The following is a 16108-nucleotide window of genomic DNA, read 5'->3' on the forward strand; positions in this document are numbered from 1 at the left end:
ATTGGTGCAATATGTACAGTAGCCACGACCGAAGGCCATTACCTAAATAAACCTATTGGTGCATTACGTACAGAGGCCACGGTCGAAGGCCACTACCTAAAGAAACCTATTGGTGCAATATGTAGAGTGGCCACGGCCGAAGGCCACTACCTAAAGAAACCTATTGGTGCAATATGCACAGTGGCCACGGCCGAAGGCCACTACCTAAAGAAACCTATTGGTGCAATATGTACAGTGGCACGGCGGAAGGCCACGACCTAAAGAAACCTATTGGTGCAATATGTACAGTGGCACGGCTGAAGGCCACTACCTAAAGAAACCTTTTGGTGCAATATGTACAGTGGCCACGGCCGAAGGCCATTACCTAAAGAAACCTATTGGTGCAATATGTAGAGTGGCCACGGCCGAAGGCTACTACCTAAAGAAACCTATTGATGCAATATGTACAGTGGCACGGCTGAAGGCCACTACCTAAAGAAACCTTTTGGTGCATTATGTACAGTGGCCACAGCCGAAGGCCATTGCTAGTGGACCCTAAAGAAACCTATTGGTGCAATATGTACAGAGGCCACGGTCGAAGGCCACTACCTAAAGAAACCTATTGGTGCAATATGTACAATGGCCATGGCCGAAGGCCATGGCTAGTGGGCCCTAAAGAAACCTATTGGTGCAATATGAACAGTGGCCGAAGGCCATGGCTAGTGGACCCTAAAGAAACCTATTTGTGCAATATGTACAGTAAACCACGACCGAAGGCCACTACTTAAATAAACGTATTGGTGCAATATGTACAGTGGCTACGGCCGAAGGGCATGGCTATTGGGCCCTAAAGAAACCTATTGGTGCAATATGTAGAGTGGCCATGGCCGAAGGCCACTACCTAAAGAAACCTATTGGTGCAAAATGGACAGTAGCCACGACCGAAGGCCACTACCTAAATAAACCTATTGGTGCAATATGTACAGTGGCCACTGCCTAAGGCCACTACCTAAATAAACCTATTGGTGCAATATGTACAGTGGCTACGGCCGAAGGCTATGGCTAGTGGACCCTAAAGAAACCTATTGGTGCAATATGTACAGAGGCCACGGTCGAAGGCCACTACCTAAAGAAACCTATTGGTGCAATATGTACAGTGGCCAAGGCCGGAGGCCACTACCTAAAGAAACCTATTGGTGCAATATGTACAGTGGCCAAGGCCGAAGTCCATGGCTAGCGGGCCCTAAAGAAACCTATTGGTGCAATATGTACAGTGGCCACGGCAAAAGGCCACTACCTAAAGAAAGCTATTGGTGCAATATGTACAGTAGCCACGACCGAAGGCCACTACCTAAATAAACCTATTGGTGCAATATGTACAGGGGCCACAGCCGAAGGCCACTACCTAAAGAAACCTATTGGTGCAATATGTACAGTGGCCACGGCCGAAGGTCAGGGCTAGCAGACCCTAAAGAAACCTATTGGTGCAATATGTAGAGTGGCCACAGCCGATGGCCACTACCTAAAGTAACCTATTGGTGCAATATATACAGTGGCCACGGCAGATGGCCATGGCTAGCGGGCCCTAAAGAAGCCTATTGGTGCAATATGTACAGGGGCCACAGCCAAAGGCCACTACCTAAAGAAACCTATTGGTGCAATATGTACAGTGGCAACAGCCGAAGGCAACTACCTAAACAAACCTGTTGGTGCAATATGTGCAGTGGCCACGGGCGAAGGCCATGGCTAGTGGGCCCTAAAGAAACCTATTGGTGCAATATGTAGAGTGGCCACGGCCGATGGCCACTACCTAAAGTAACCTATTGGTGCAATATGTACAGTGGCCATGGCCAAAACCTAAAGAAACCTATTGGTGCAATATGTACAGTGGCAACAGCCGAAGGCCACTACCTAAAGAAACCTGTTGGTGCAATATGTACAGTGGCCACGGGCGAAGGCCATGGCTAGTGGGCCCTAAAGAAACCTATTGGTGCAATATGTAGAGTGGCCACGGCCGATGGCCACTACCTAAAGTAACCTATTGGTGCAATATGTACAGTTGCCACGGCCAAAGGCCACTACCTAAAGAAACCTATTGGTGCAATATGTACAGTAGCCACGACCGAAGGCCACTACCTAAATAAACCTATTGGTGCAATATGTACAGGGGCCACAGCCGAAGGCCACTACCTAAAGAAACCTATTGGTGCAATATGTACAGTGGCCACGGCCGAAGGCCAGGGCTAGCAGACCCTAAAGAAACCTATTGGTGCAATATGTAGAGTGGCCACAGCCGATGGCCACTACCTAAAGTAACCTATTGGTGCAATATGTACAGTAGCCACGACCAAAGGCCGCTACCTAAATAAACCTATTGGTGCAATATGTACAGGGGCCACAGCCGAAGGCCACTACCTAAAGAAACCTATTGGGGCAATATGTACAGAGGCCACGGCCGAAGGCCACTACCTAAAGAAACCTATTGGTGCAATATGTACAGTGGCACGGCGGAAGGCCACGACTTAAAGAAACCTATTGGTGCAATATGTACAGTGACCACAGCCGAAGGCCACTACCTAAAGAAAGCTATTGGTGCAATATGTACAGTGGCCACGGTAAAGGCCACTACCTAAAGAAACCTATTGGTGCAATATGTACAGAGGCCACGGGCGAAGGCCACTACCTAAAGAAACCTATTGGTGCAATATGTACAGTGGCACGGCGGAAGGCCACGACCTAAAGAAACCTATTGGTGCAATATGTACAGTGACCACAGCCGAAGGCCACTACCTAAAGAAAGCTATTGGTGCAATATGTACAGTGGCCACGGTAAAGGCCACGACCTAAAGAGACCTATTGGTGCAATATGTACAGTGACCACAGCCGAAGGCCACTACCTAAAGAAAGCTATTGGTGCAATATGTACAGTGGCCACGGTAAAGGCCACTACCTAAAGAAACCTATTGGTGCATTATGTACAGAGGCCACGGTCGAAGGCCACTACCTAAAGAAACCTATTGGTGCAATATGTAGAGTGGCCACGGCCAAAGGCCACTACCTAAAGAAACCTATTGGTGCAATATGTACAGTGGCCACGGCCGAAGGCCACTACCTACAGAAACCTATTGGTGCAATATGTACAGTGGCCACGGCCGAAGGCCACTACCTAAAGAAACCTATTGGTGCAATATGTAGAGTGGCCACGTCCGAAGGCCACTCCCTAAAGAAACCTATTGGTGCAATATGTAGAGTGGGCACGTCCGAAGGCCACTACCTAAAGAAACCTATTGGTGCAATATGTAGAGTGGCCACGGCCGAAGGCCACTACCTAAAGAAACCTATTGGTGCAATATGTACAGTGGCACGGCGGAAGGCCACTACCTAAAGAAACCTATTGGTGCAATATGTACAGTGGCCACGGCCGAAGGCCACTACCTAAAGAAACCTATTGGTGCAATATGTAAAGTGGCACGGCGGAAGGCCACGACCTAAAGAAAACTATTGGTGCAATATGTAGAGTGGCCATGGCCAAAGGCCACTACCTAAAGAAACCTATTGGTGCAATATGTACAGTGGCCACAGCCGAAGGCCACTACCTAAAGACACCTATTGGTGCAATATGTACAGTGGCCATGGTAAAGGCCACTACCTAAAGAAACCTATTGGTGCAATATGTACAGTGGCCACGGTCGAAGGCCACTACCTAAAGAAACCTATTGGTGCAATATGTACAGTGGCCATGGTCGAAGGCCACTACCTAAAGAAACCTATTGGTGCAATATGTACAGTGGCCACGGCCGAAGGCCACTACCTAAAGAAACCTATTGGTGCAATATGTACAGTGGACGGCGGAAGGCCACTACCTAAAGAAACCTTTTGGTGCAATATGTACAGTGGCCACAGCCGAAGGCCACTACCTAAAGAAACCTATTGGTGCAATATGTAGAGTGGCCACGGCCGAAGGCCACTACCTAAAGAAACCTAATGGTGCAATATGTACAGTGGCCACAGCCAAAGGCCACTACCTAAAGAAACCTATTGGTGGAATATGTACAGTGGCCACGGTAAAGGCCACTACCTAAAGAAACCTATTGGTGCAATATGTACAGTGGCCACGGCTGAAGGCCACTACCTAAAGAAACCTATTGGTGCAATATGTAGAGTGGCCACGGCCGAAGGCCACTACCTAAAGAAACCTATTGGTGCAATATGTAGAGTGGCATGGCTGAAGGCCACTACCTAAAGAAACCTTTTGGTGCAATATGTACAGTGGCCACGGCCGAAGGCCACTACCTAAAGAAACCTGTTGGTGCAATATGTACAGTGGCCACGGGCGAAGGCCATGGCTAGTGGGCCCTAAAGAAACCTATTGGTGCAATATGTACAGTGGCCACTGCCGAAGGCCATGACTAGCAGGCCCTAAAGAAACCTATTGGTGCAATATGTACAGTAGCCACGACCGAAGGCCACTACCTAAATAAACCTATTGGTGCATTATGTACAGAGGCCACGGTCGAAGGCCACTACCTAAAGAAACCTATTGGTGCAATATGTACAGTGGCCACGGCTGAAGGCCAGGGCTAGCGGACCCTAAAGAAACCTATTGGTGCATTATGTACAGAGGCCACGGCCGAAGGCTACTACCTAAAGAAACCTTTTGGTGCAATATGTACAGTGGCCACAGCCGAAGGCCACTACCTAAAGAAACCTATTGGTGCAATATGTAGAGTGGCCACGGCCGAAGACCACTACCTAAAGAAACCTATTGGTGCAATATGTACAGTGGCACGGCGGAAGGCCATTACCTAAAGAAACCTTTTGGTGCAATATGTACAGTGGCCACGGCCGAAGGCCACTACCTAAAGAAACCTATTGGTGCAATATGTAGAGTGGCCACGGCCGAAGGCCACTACCTAAAAAAACCTATTGGTGCAATATGTAGAGTGGCCACGGCCAAAGGCCACTACCTAAAGAAACCTATTGGTGCAATATGTAGAGTGGCCACAGCCGAAGGCCACTACCTAAAGAAACCTATTGGTGCAATATGTACAGTGGCACGGCGGAAGGCCACTACCTAAAGAAACCTATTGGTGCAATATGTAGAGTGGCACGGTGGAAGGCCACTACCTAAAGAAACCTTTTGGTGCAATATGTACAGTGGCCACAGCCGAAGGCCACTACCTAAAGAAACCTATTGGTGCAATATGTACAGTGGCCACGGTAAAGGCCACTACCTAAAGAAACCTATTGGTGCAATATGTACAGTGGACACGGCCGAAGGCCACTACCTAAAGAAACCTATTGGTGCAATATGTAGAGTGGCCACGGGCGAAGGCCATGGCTAGTGGGCCCTAAAGAAACCTATTGGTGCAATATGTACAGTGGCCACTGCCGAAGGCCATGACTAGCAGGCCCTAAAGAAACCTATTGGTGCAATATGTACAGTAGCCACGACCGAAGGCCACTACCTAAATAAACCTATTGGTGCATTACGTACAGAGGCCACGGTCGAAGGCCACTACCTAAAGAAACCTATTGGTGCAATATGTAGAGTGGCCACGGCCGAAGGCCACTACCTAAAGAAACCTATTGGTGCAATATGCACAGTGGCCACGGCCGAAGGCCACTACCTAAAGAAACCTATTGGTGCAATATGTACAGTGGCACGGCGGAAGGCCACGACCTAAAGAAACCTATTGGTGCAATATGTACAGTGGCACGGCTGAAGGCCACTACCTAAAGAAACCTTTTGGTGCAATATGTACAGTGGCCACGGCCGAAGGCCACTACCTAAAGAAACCTATTGGTGCAATATGTAGAGTGGCCACGGCCGAAGGCTACTACCTAAAGAAACCTATTGATGCAATATGTACAGTGGCACGGCTGAAGGCCACTACCTAAAGAAACCTTTTGGTGCATTATGTACAGTGGCCACAGCCGAAGGCCATTGCTAGTGGACCCTAAAGAAACCTATTGGTGCAATATGTACAGAGGCCACGGTCGAAGACCACTACCTAAAGAAACCTGTTGGTGCAATATGTACAGTGGCCACGGCCGAAGGCAACTACCTAAAGAAACCTATTGGTGCAATATGTACAGGGGCCACAGCCGAAGGCCATTGCTAGGGGCCCTTGAATAAACTATGGTATAAAAAAACCTTGGGATTCACTGAAAAAACTTTAGTTAAGGGACAGTTAAGGTGATCAGATAAAACGCAACAAAATCCTTAAAATTCAGCAGGTGTGGGAAGTGATGATCATCTTAACTCCGTGTCCGCCGTTGTTGACCCCTACGATCCAAGGATGTGTTATTTATATACCGCCTAAGCACTTTACATAGAACACATGTACCTACAATATCCCCCAACCGGACCTAATACTTATTTATCGACCTCAGAGGGATGAAAGGCTGAGTTCCCCTTGCAAGGATTGAAACATGCCACCCTCAGAACACACGCAGGTAGCAGCAGCGAGCACTCAACCAACTGAGCTATCTTAAACTCAAACATCTGATATATGGATATAAAGTGAGTATTGGAAAAATGCATAGAGCCTCATTACGAGTTAGGCAGTAATCCTGCGGTAAATCAGTGGAAAATGAATTACTACCACTTGGTCAGGTGGAATTTCCATCTGATTACAAGTGGCAGCGGTGTAATTCCCCATTTATTTTGGGTCCACTGGTTCCAATGGTGCTTTTTTTGCGGAATAACCGCTGCAGTAATTTTGCCAATTCTGCCGATTTTGGCATTGAGTGGCAAGATTAACCTCCAGAGTTTTGCTGGAAGTAAATATTCCACTCAAAGCCAAAACTCATAATTTGGCCTAGTGGTAAAATTGGCGGTAACTCAGTTGCCGCCAATGTCACCACTTGTCCGCCCACCTCGTAATGAGGCCCATAGATTATTTAATGGTGTATGATACAACCTGAAAAACGGTGAGGTTACCGACTGTGACGCAGTTCATACAGTGGCCGATGGACATAATCAAGTCAATAGTTCACATGGGCGCATTGCGATTGGTGATGAACCCACTACAGGAAGGTCCTTGTGGCAGGCTTGTTCCACTTGAATGTCACATTGAAATGCATCAGAGTTAACGAAATGTTTAGCAAGCCACAGAGGGAAGATGACCTTTTTCTTTACTACAAATTAAGGCAAATGGGACCTTTGACATAAGGCCTCTTTGGAGCATTGACCAACACTTATATCATCATAGACAATGGTGGAGCCGAGGGGGAGGGGGAAGAGGTTGGTCACGCCCGTGGGCTCGTCCTTGGTACACCGTTCTCCCCCTTAACACCCGCAGTGCCATCCCTGCCGATACACAGCATAACATGTATTTCTTTATTTATTGCTCCTGTCTGCTACCTGCCTCTGAACAAAGACGAAGGGTAAGAAAGTGTGTTTTCTTAATGTCAGCTTTCATGTGTGTTTGATTGTAATGCCGAGAGAGAGAGAGAGGGAGAGAGGGAGAGAGGGAGAGAGAGACTATGTGGACTATGTGGTTACGCGTGCTAAAAATAAGCATAGTGTGATATTTCGTTTTCCCTTCAGCATTCCTATTTGTTGATCAGGCACATTGTTTGACATTAAAATCAAAATGTCCCCTTCCCTGCGTCCCTGCGTTAATTTGGATACTGTCCCCTCGGAGAACACAATGGAAATCAGCATTGCTCTGCCCCCCCCCCCCCCCGCACCCCCATAATATTGTGAAGGGTGCACAACAATGCAGATTTGTTTTGTGTTCTAATGCTCGGCCACGTGTGTGTAGACTGCCTTTTGCCCTGCACATTGCACTCCGCCTTGCGAAGTGAGTAAACATTGCCTGGCATGCTCGCATTCCAGGCAGCCTTCATTTTTATTGTGAGCACTCACAACTGAAATTAAACCCTGCCTGACATGCTCACATGTCGGGAAGGTTTGATTTCAATTGTAAACATTGCTTGCAAGGTTAGCAGTTGAGCTTGGTAATGTAAGTACAGGTAAGCAAGCATTTTCTTTGGCGCAACATTCAGGTCCCATGTAGGTGCTGCTGGCTCTGTTGTTGTTCACCTTTGAGCTCCTTGAAAAGCTCTGGCTGGTATTTTCGATATAAGAGCTGTGGTGGTTTTTTCCTGTACGCAGACAGTGCTGCTAGAGAAGGTCCAAGCGAAGCCACTTACTGTTCTGCAGAGAAGGTGCGTAAATGCAGCTGTTAACTGATGCTTGGAAATCGGAAGCAATGGGTTCTGATACAACACATGTTTCATTTAGTCGCACACCATGCAACATGCCCTGATGCCCTTACAGCTGCTTCCTCCAAGCCAGCCATCCGCCCCCATCTACCCTACCTTCTCTCCCACTTGGGCTGCACCCTTTCTTCAGTGTCTTCACTTGCGTATTTCTTCTACCCTTCCTCGTGCATCAGGACGTTGCTCCATTCCTCCTCCTACTAACTCTTCTCCTTACCTTCTCTCAGCCTCATCTTGGTCGAACTTCAGCATCTCTCTCCGGCCTCCCCATTTCCCACATTCACCCTGCACCTGCAACCCTCAAATAAGACTTTGCATTTCCTTCAGGACCTGTAACCTCATGTATCTACCTCGCCTACTGCACTACTCCCGCTCCTCTCCCTCCTGCCGCCATTCACGCTTTCCCATGGCCTCTGGAAGGCACGAACCCTCTGCAACAAGTGTTCCTATATCACGGACCACTTCGACTCTGCTCAAGCTCAACTTCACTTCTTGCCGTCACCGAAACCTGGATCTCCCCTCATGACTCTGCTAGACTAGCAGTTCTCCACACGGCCGCTGCTACCCTCTACCACTCTTCCGACCTGTTAGCAAGGTTGGCAGGCTGGGGTTCCTTATCGGACCCTCAACATTGCCCCTCTACCCCAGTTTGATATCACGTCTTCCTCTTATGAATATGCCACTATTCAACCTCTACCCCTATTCCTCTGATTGGGCTGGCTCTATCAACCCCTTGGGTCCTCTCAATTCCTTCTTCCCTGATCTGACCCTTCTTTTTGAGTCCCTCCCTACCAACATCCTCATTGTCACTGAGGGATTTTAACCTTCCCAAGCCCCCTGCTGTCACTGCTTTGAACTTAACTTCCTCCTATCGGACTACTCCCACTATGCCCTTGACTATTGCTGCCCTCACCTCTGAAATGCCAAATCCTCCTACGCCACAAACCTAAACTGCTCCCTATGAAATCATGCCTGCAAACTTTCATGCACCCTCTATCTTTTGCTCACACCTCCAAGTGTCTATCCACTGCCTTCTCCTGATCTGCTAATGGCTTAGCTTGCTAGTTTTCCTATAAAATGCATCACATTCTCACAGCCCTTGTCCTCTCTCCCTCCCCTACCTCTTACACTCTTGTCTACTTCTCTCCTACGGAATTAGCACCAACCCTTCATGGCACCAACCGATCTTGGGCTCCTATCGACCCCTTTGCGCCACAAATTGTCAACGTCTCAATCATTCGCCCCTCCTTCCCCTTTTTCCTCTGGACACTTCCCTACCCCCTTCCAATCTGCAACTATCTAATCCCTATTGAAGGAACACTCTGCTGACCCAAACATCCTAGCAAACTATTGCCAGGTTTTTCTCCTTCCCCATTATTCAACAATCCTTGAACGGGTGGTCTTCAACGGATCACTAAGTTCCTCGAGGATAATGGCCTTGGGGAGATGTTCAATCCGGCTTCCGTAGTAAGCACTCCACCAAGCCTGCAATCATGTATGTCACCAACTTTCTCTCTCATGCTCACCGCTCAAAACTCTCCTCTATGCTCGCCCTTTACAACCTTTCTGCCGCGTTCGACATGGACAACTACTCCTCTCTCCTTCCGACTCTCCAGGACCTTGGGTTTTGGAAATCTGCTCTTGCCTGAACCGCCTTCTACCTGAAAGGTTGAACCGTTAAAATCTCTTGGAACTCGCACACCTCTGACCCCACTCCTCTCCCTGTCTATGTCCTCCAAGGGTAGGTCCTTGGGCCTCTGCTTTCCACCCTCTAGACCTCTGCCCTAGGATTACTTCTCTCACCCTTTGGCTTTCACCATCACCCTTTTGCTGAGGTCACTATTTTTCTCCTTTCCCTACTTCATACCACCCATCTCAGAGCAGAATACAAACAGTCTCACTGCCAGTGGATGGCTAACCATTGCCTCATGCAGAACTCTCAAAAACTGAAGGAACTTTTCTACTGGCTTCCAATGCCAATCCTCATCTCTCCTATTCTATCTCCTTCCCGCCAGACCTTGCTCCCTCGCACAAGGCTCACAACATTGGGGTCTTCTTTTATAGGGACCTCCGACAGCAACAATCTATCACTACCACTGCTACTTGTATTAACCTCCTAATCATTCGGAAAATGTGTCTTTTTCCCACTAAATACTCTACAAAAACTCGACAACCTCACACTCAGAAAACTCTACTACTGCTCAAGCCTTCTCCTTGGCCTTCCTCTATCTAAACAACGCCCTCAACGTTGCTAACCACACTCTCGAGAAAGTACCCAAATCCTCCCCCACTTCTACCTACTGACACCATGCTGGCCGCCTCTCCATGCACAACCGCTCCCTTTTCAGGTTCTTTCGCCTAGTGTACAAAGCCATCAATGGTCTTGCTCCTCACCGGTCTCATTGCATCTCAGATTACTCACAATCTCGTTCCCTGTAATCATCTTCTGCACTCAACCTCACTGTCCCAGAGCCTCCCTTTGCATCAACTCGCTTCTGCTCTTTCACACTACTCACCCCGCTCCACTGGCACCCATCGCCCATCACAATCAAAGCCAGCCCAACTAAGGATCTCTTCAAAGCTCGACTTAAACTTCACTTACTTGCTAAAGAGGGAGCTCCCCTGCCCACTCCCCCATCCTCCCTCCCTGACCACAACACTCCCTCCCTGTAATTGTGTATATTTATATAGTTCTCCTCTTTAGTTTCAGGAGGCACTTTTCCCATCAAGTTAATGTTACCTGTGTAAGTCACATGTTTTCTTATATACATTTATGTTTCTTTGTTTTGTCCCTTGTATAGGTCACATTTTGCGTACATCGTGAACTTGCTCACCACTTGTCCTCCATTTGTGCAATTGAACAGGCACCTTTAATGGGAATGCCTCTGCCATCTTTAAATGTGTTATTGTAAGTCATTTCCGATTGAAATTGACATCCTTGTTAATGGCACCTGCTAGAATTTCCATGCATGCTTATGGTAAACAGGAGTAGCCAGACTCTAGGATTTACTTAGCCAATCTGCTAAATTCAGAGATTCCATGTCTGGATGCTCCACCTTGCATCTCATCAGAAGGTTTTGCAGTTTGGCTCTTCCTGGAGGAAACAGCGGCCGTCTCCATGGCTTGGAAGGACCTAGGTGATCTGGTGTGTGTTGAGGTCAGAGTGGTAGCCCTCGTGAGAGCGTCCGGGTGTGTGACTGTTACCATCACCTTGGTGAGAGCCCACCTGCCTCGCTTGTATGTTTTGTGGATTGCGCCATTTGTAATGACGTGTGCTTCAGGGGATGCTTGCAGTACAAAGGACAAATAACGTAGCATAGCAATGACTGGATCTTCCTGGTGTGGCAAGCCAATGACCAATGGCCGGCATGCCGCTGCTTGGTCAACCTTATGTGCAATCGGGTAACTGGGCTAATTGACAGCATAGCACCATCTCTTCCTAAAATCTTCACTACTGTAAGAGACTGGCATGGTTTGTACAGATGAATAGTTTCTGCAATGCTATTCCCTTCTGCTCCAGGGGTAGGTATCCTGTTGCAATCTTGAGGCATTCTCAGTCTAGAAATGGTATCTGAAGGCTGGCAACTGGTTGACTCGGGTCGGGATGGAGGAGCACATGATTTGTACTGCTCCACCCGACTTCTCTTGTGCCTTTCTTCTTGTGATTCTATTAGTGTTCCCCTTGCCTTGGTTTTCTTTGACACTTGTCTTCTCTTTCATTTCATGTGGGTTGTCCTCATGGTCCAGTCGTCCCCATCTTTCCTCACTTTATGGCCCATCATGCCCTTTTCACTCTCAATCGGACTTTCTTCTTGCAGTCCCCAAACCACCTTGTAGCTCAGCCTCGCTTTGGCTCCTTTTCGCTTCTGGCGTTTAGGCATTGTGTCTCTGATACATCTCCTCTTTTGCAAATTTTCACCTTCGTTGCAAGAAGCAGTTTCTTGTTCTTCCTTCTGAATAATATTGTTTCATTGTGGCTATTTTTTGCACCACCTTATTTTGTACAGCTTGGCTTCCTGGGGCGCACGGAGCAAGAGACCAACGTCTGGGCATTTCTACACGCATACGCAGGCAGCAATGACGCGCATAAGCAAGCAGCAATGACGCACACACACATAAGCAGACAGCAGTGACGCGCGCACACATAAGCAGGCTGCATTGACGCGCACAAGCATAAGCAGGCAGCAATAACGCTCACAAGCATAAGCAGGCAGCAATGATGCGCACAAGCATAAGCAGGCAGCAATGATGCGCACAAGCATAAGCAGGCAGCAATGACAAGCACACAAGCATAAGCAGGCAGCAATGACGCGCATAAGCAGGCAGTAATGACGCGCATAAGCAGGCAGCAATGACAAGCATAAGTAGGGAGCAATGACAAGCACAAGCATAAGTAGGGAGCAATGACGCAGTTTGAAAACAAATGAGTCCATGGTGTGCACTGTACAAATGTTAGAGGTCAAAACAAATGATACCCGAGAGAGGTATAGCCCCAAAATATCGCGGCAGAAAATGTCGAATTTCTAAATGCACATTTCAACGCATTTACATGTGGGGATGGTTAGGGTAATAAATACTGTGAGAGGAGTATGGGGGCTCTGGGGCTTCTCCTCCTGATTCTAAGTGCAACTGAAATGAGCAGAAAGAAAAATCAATGGTATTTTCGGCCGCTGGATTTTTTTAAATTTTTTATTTTTTATTTTTATGAGGCCCATTGTCTCCGGCCGCTGGATTTCGTTTTCGAAAATATTATATAAATTCACTCCAACAACCTAAAGATGGCTAAACAAAGAACTGCTTGTATACCCATTTCTCGAAAGAAAAAGATCTCCCTGCTTAGTGAACTTGGGTGTCAGAAGTACTCGGACTGTGCTGTAAGAGTATCGCGCAGTCCCCTACACATACTTAGAATGTTTGCAAGTTGATGTCTAACCACAATCACTTCCAAATGACTGGAGAATTGTAGAATTGGAAAAGGGCTTCACATGGAGTTGTGTTATCTTTGCCAAGTGCTTCAACATGTTCGAATCACATGGCCCCCCAACACTGACCTGCCCCAGGCTCTGCCGGCCAATCTTCTGAAGCGTCAGAATGGCTCTCCGGATGGGGTAGCCCAGGGCCATCACAGCTTCGATGATGTCACGCTCCTCCTCGCTCAGGGCCGAGAGCACGTTGGTGGTCGAGTCTGGGAAGGAGGCGTGGGAACTCAGGGGCCGAGGTGGCGGGAGGCAGGCATAGGGACTCAGAGACTGAAAGAGAAAAAAGGCAGTCAGGAAAGAAAGTGGCCTGCATATACACTGCTGGCTGTGCGCCCAATGCAACAGTCTTCTACACGGGTATTCCACACTTGGCCAAATTGTGTGATCCATGGCAAATCGCTTTCTCTTATTTGATAAAATGCTCCACCTGGCTCTGAGGGTTACGGATGAGGGGCTGCGGAGGCATGGTGACCCCTATTTGATGCAGGACCCACAGGAGACATGGAGGAAGGCCCCACCATTCCCAAGCAGCATGGCAAGGACTTTCACAAGTTCTAACACTGATCCGTCTAACAGCTATTGCTAAGTGTCTCTCTCAAACTCAGGACCTCCAAAATTAGGTCAGACTCCAAACAAGCAAGTCAAATCAGGTAGTCCGCCATGCAGAAATCCGTCATATTCACACTTGCCAGCTACAGCAGCCTGAAGCACCCGCTAACTTCTACTGGTTGGGGCTTGCCATAGTCACTGCAGATCCAAGATGGCGGATGACATTCGTACCTGGAAATGACACAAACTGCCAACCAACCTCTGAGAAGACCAAAACACCTTCACCCGGACAGTAGGAATGGAGGGAGGTCATCGGGGGCTGGGCTAGAACCCCATATAGAGAGATAGGGGCAGAGGAGGTAAGGAGGTGTCAGAGTCCGTAGAAACTGCACAGAACAAGGGGCTTTTGAAAAAGAATGCCAACTACTCACAAGAAGGTTTAAAGCAAGAGGATATGGTAACAAAACTATTACCAAAGCACAAGAAAGAGCGAGGAATTTGAACAGAACAGAAACCCTGACCCCCAAAATAGAGACAATTAACAAAATGGAAAAGATAAGTTTCATTACTACATATTGTGCAAACAATGGGACTTTGAGAAATATTTTAAAAAGAAACTGGCATCTCGTACAATTGGACGCACATGTGAAAAACTTCATCAATGACAGTCCATACATCATTTACAAAACGAGCCAGAACTATCAAGAATATACTTAGTCCATCTGTACTCCCAGAACTGAAAATGACCAATCCAACAACTTGGTTACCACAATCAACAAAAGGTTTCAGAAAATGCAGCTCATGTTCAATGTGCAAACACGCTGTCGACAATACATCAACCTTTGAGGACAATTACGGCACCAATCACACCATTGTTGGCTATATTAATTGAAAAACAAAATTTGTTGTTTATGCCATCATATGTCAATGTCAGCAAATTTACATAAGAAGCACTATCAGGGAACTGAGGACCAGAGGAAGAGAACACTTTTCATCCATCGGAAATCAAGACATCAACCTACCATTAGCCCAACACTGGCAAATAATCCATCAGTGAAGTGACACAAGATTATTGAGATTCGTGGGCTTGAGAAAAGTGACCCTTGGACCAAAAGGGGGCAACCAGGAATCTAAATTAAGACAAGAAGAAGCCAGAATGATTTGCAGATTTCTTTAAGTAGAAAGAGGCTTGAACTCGGACAACGAGATGTCCTCTTTTGTGTAATTGGTGTGTGTGTGTTTTTCTTAAGTATGAACCTATCTCTGGAGCCTTACTAGACCAGACATTTCCAATATGCATTTGCTCCCAATACAAGGATGCATGAAAGGTTAATGTGCAATGTATGTACAATGACCGAATGACCAGGGACACTATCACCAAAAGAACGATTATGGTCATCACTGGTCATTCATTACTATCTCATAAGATATTGTGCACCAACAAAAGTAAGCCAATCATGACTTGTTTATGGTTCTTTAAACACAATAGCAAATCATGCCCGGAAAGGTACATATGCACAATAAGTGCAAGTCTTGAATCCATATTACCTTTGTACAACAAGCAAAATCATTCTCTCTGTACACAATGATTTAAAATCACTATCATCACTTAGACTAAGGAGTGAAAAAACGTAACATCGACCACAAGAACAGGGAACCCTATTACAACCCTTTATGGGCAACCTGACATCGGAGACCAATATCAGAGGGACTCGGGAATGCTAATGAAGTTATTAAGCAGGAAGTACATTTCAAGAGTCACGACCCATGTTACTTTCATTAAGACGGGGGACCGCAAATGAGTAAGAGTTCCCCATTTAATGAGAAAATTAGCACTTTCCAATTTGTTCCACAATGAAAATGCTTAGATTCGAAAAATATATATTTATTAACGCGTAATGTGGGTACAGTGTTTTAAAACTTTAAATAATATCGGGTGGCTATGATGGTACCACACTACCTAGGATGTGCATTATGCAACAAAATGGAATCTATTATACCATTGAACATCAGAATTCATTACACTCCCACGAAGAGCGACATCTTTAGGCAGTGAGCCACACGTTTGCATCATACACCAATATGGACAATAGCCCAAAATATGGCGGCCGCAATAGGCACAAACGTAGGACAAGGTTGCCAAGCAACCCAACAAAAAACAATATGGAGTCTGCTCCGAGGACGGACAGAAACACATGGCACATTTAAAACGAAGTTAAGAGTCTTCCCGAGCCCCCGGTTTTAGACTTAACCATTTATTAAGTCAAATAGATGCACGCGGACCGACATGCATACGCATCTTTACTCTCTATGAACATGGGACACAGCATTTTTTGAAAACTCTCGATCACATTAAACTAAACAAGATT

At 46.9% G+C, this 16108-nt stretch overlaps 1 protein-coding gene across 4 annotated transcripts in view; it reads right to left on the minus strand.

Moving 5' to 3' along the window:
• UBAP1L (ubiquitin associated protein 1 like) overlaps nt 1-16108 on the minus strand; it is a 213647-nt gene that overhangs the window by 65061 nt on the left and 132478 nt on the right. For all 4 annotated transcript variants that reach the window (XM_069625095.1, XM_069625093.1, XM_069625096.1 and 1 more), the window contains one exon: nt 13263-13460. In XM_069625095.1, the coding sequence (XP_069481196.1) occupies nt 13263-13460 (198 nt within the window). The remainder of the gene's footprint in view (nt 1-13262; nt 13461-16108) is intronic.

The sequence above is a fragment of the Ambystoma mexicanum genome, chromosome 11, assembly GCF_040938575.1.
Source record: "Ambystoma mexicanum isolate Mex_15411 chromosome 11, UKY_AmexF1_1, whole genome shotgun sequence".
Classification (NCBI taxonomy): domain Eukaryota; kingdom Metazoa; phylum Chordata; class Amphibia; order Caudata; family Ambystomatidae; genus Ambystoma; species Ambystoma mexicanum.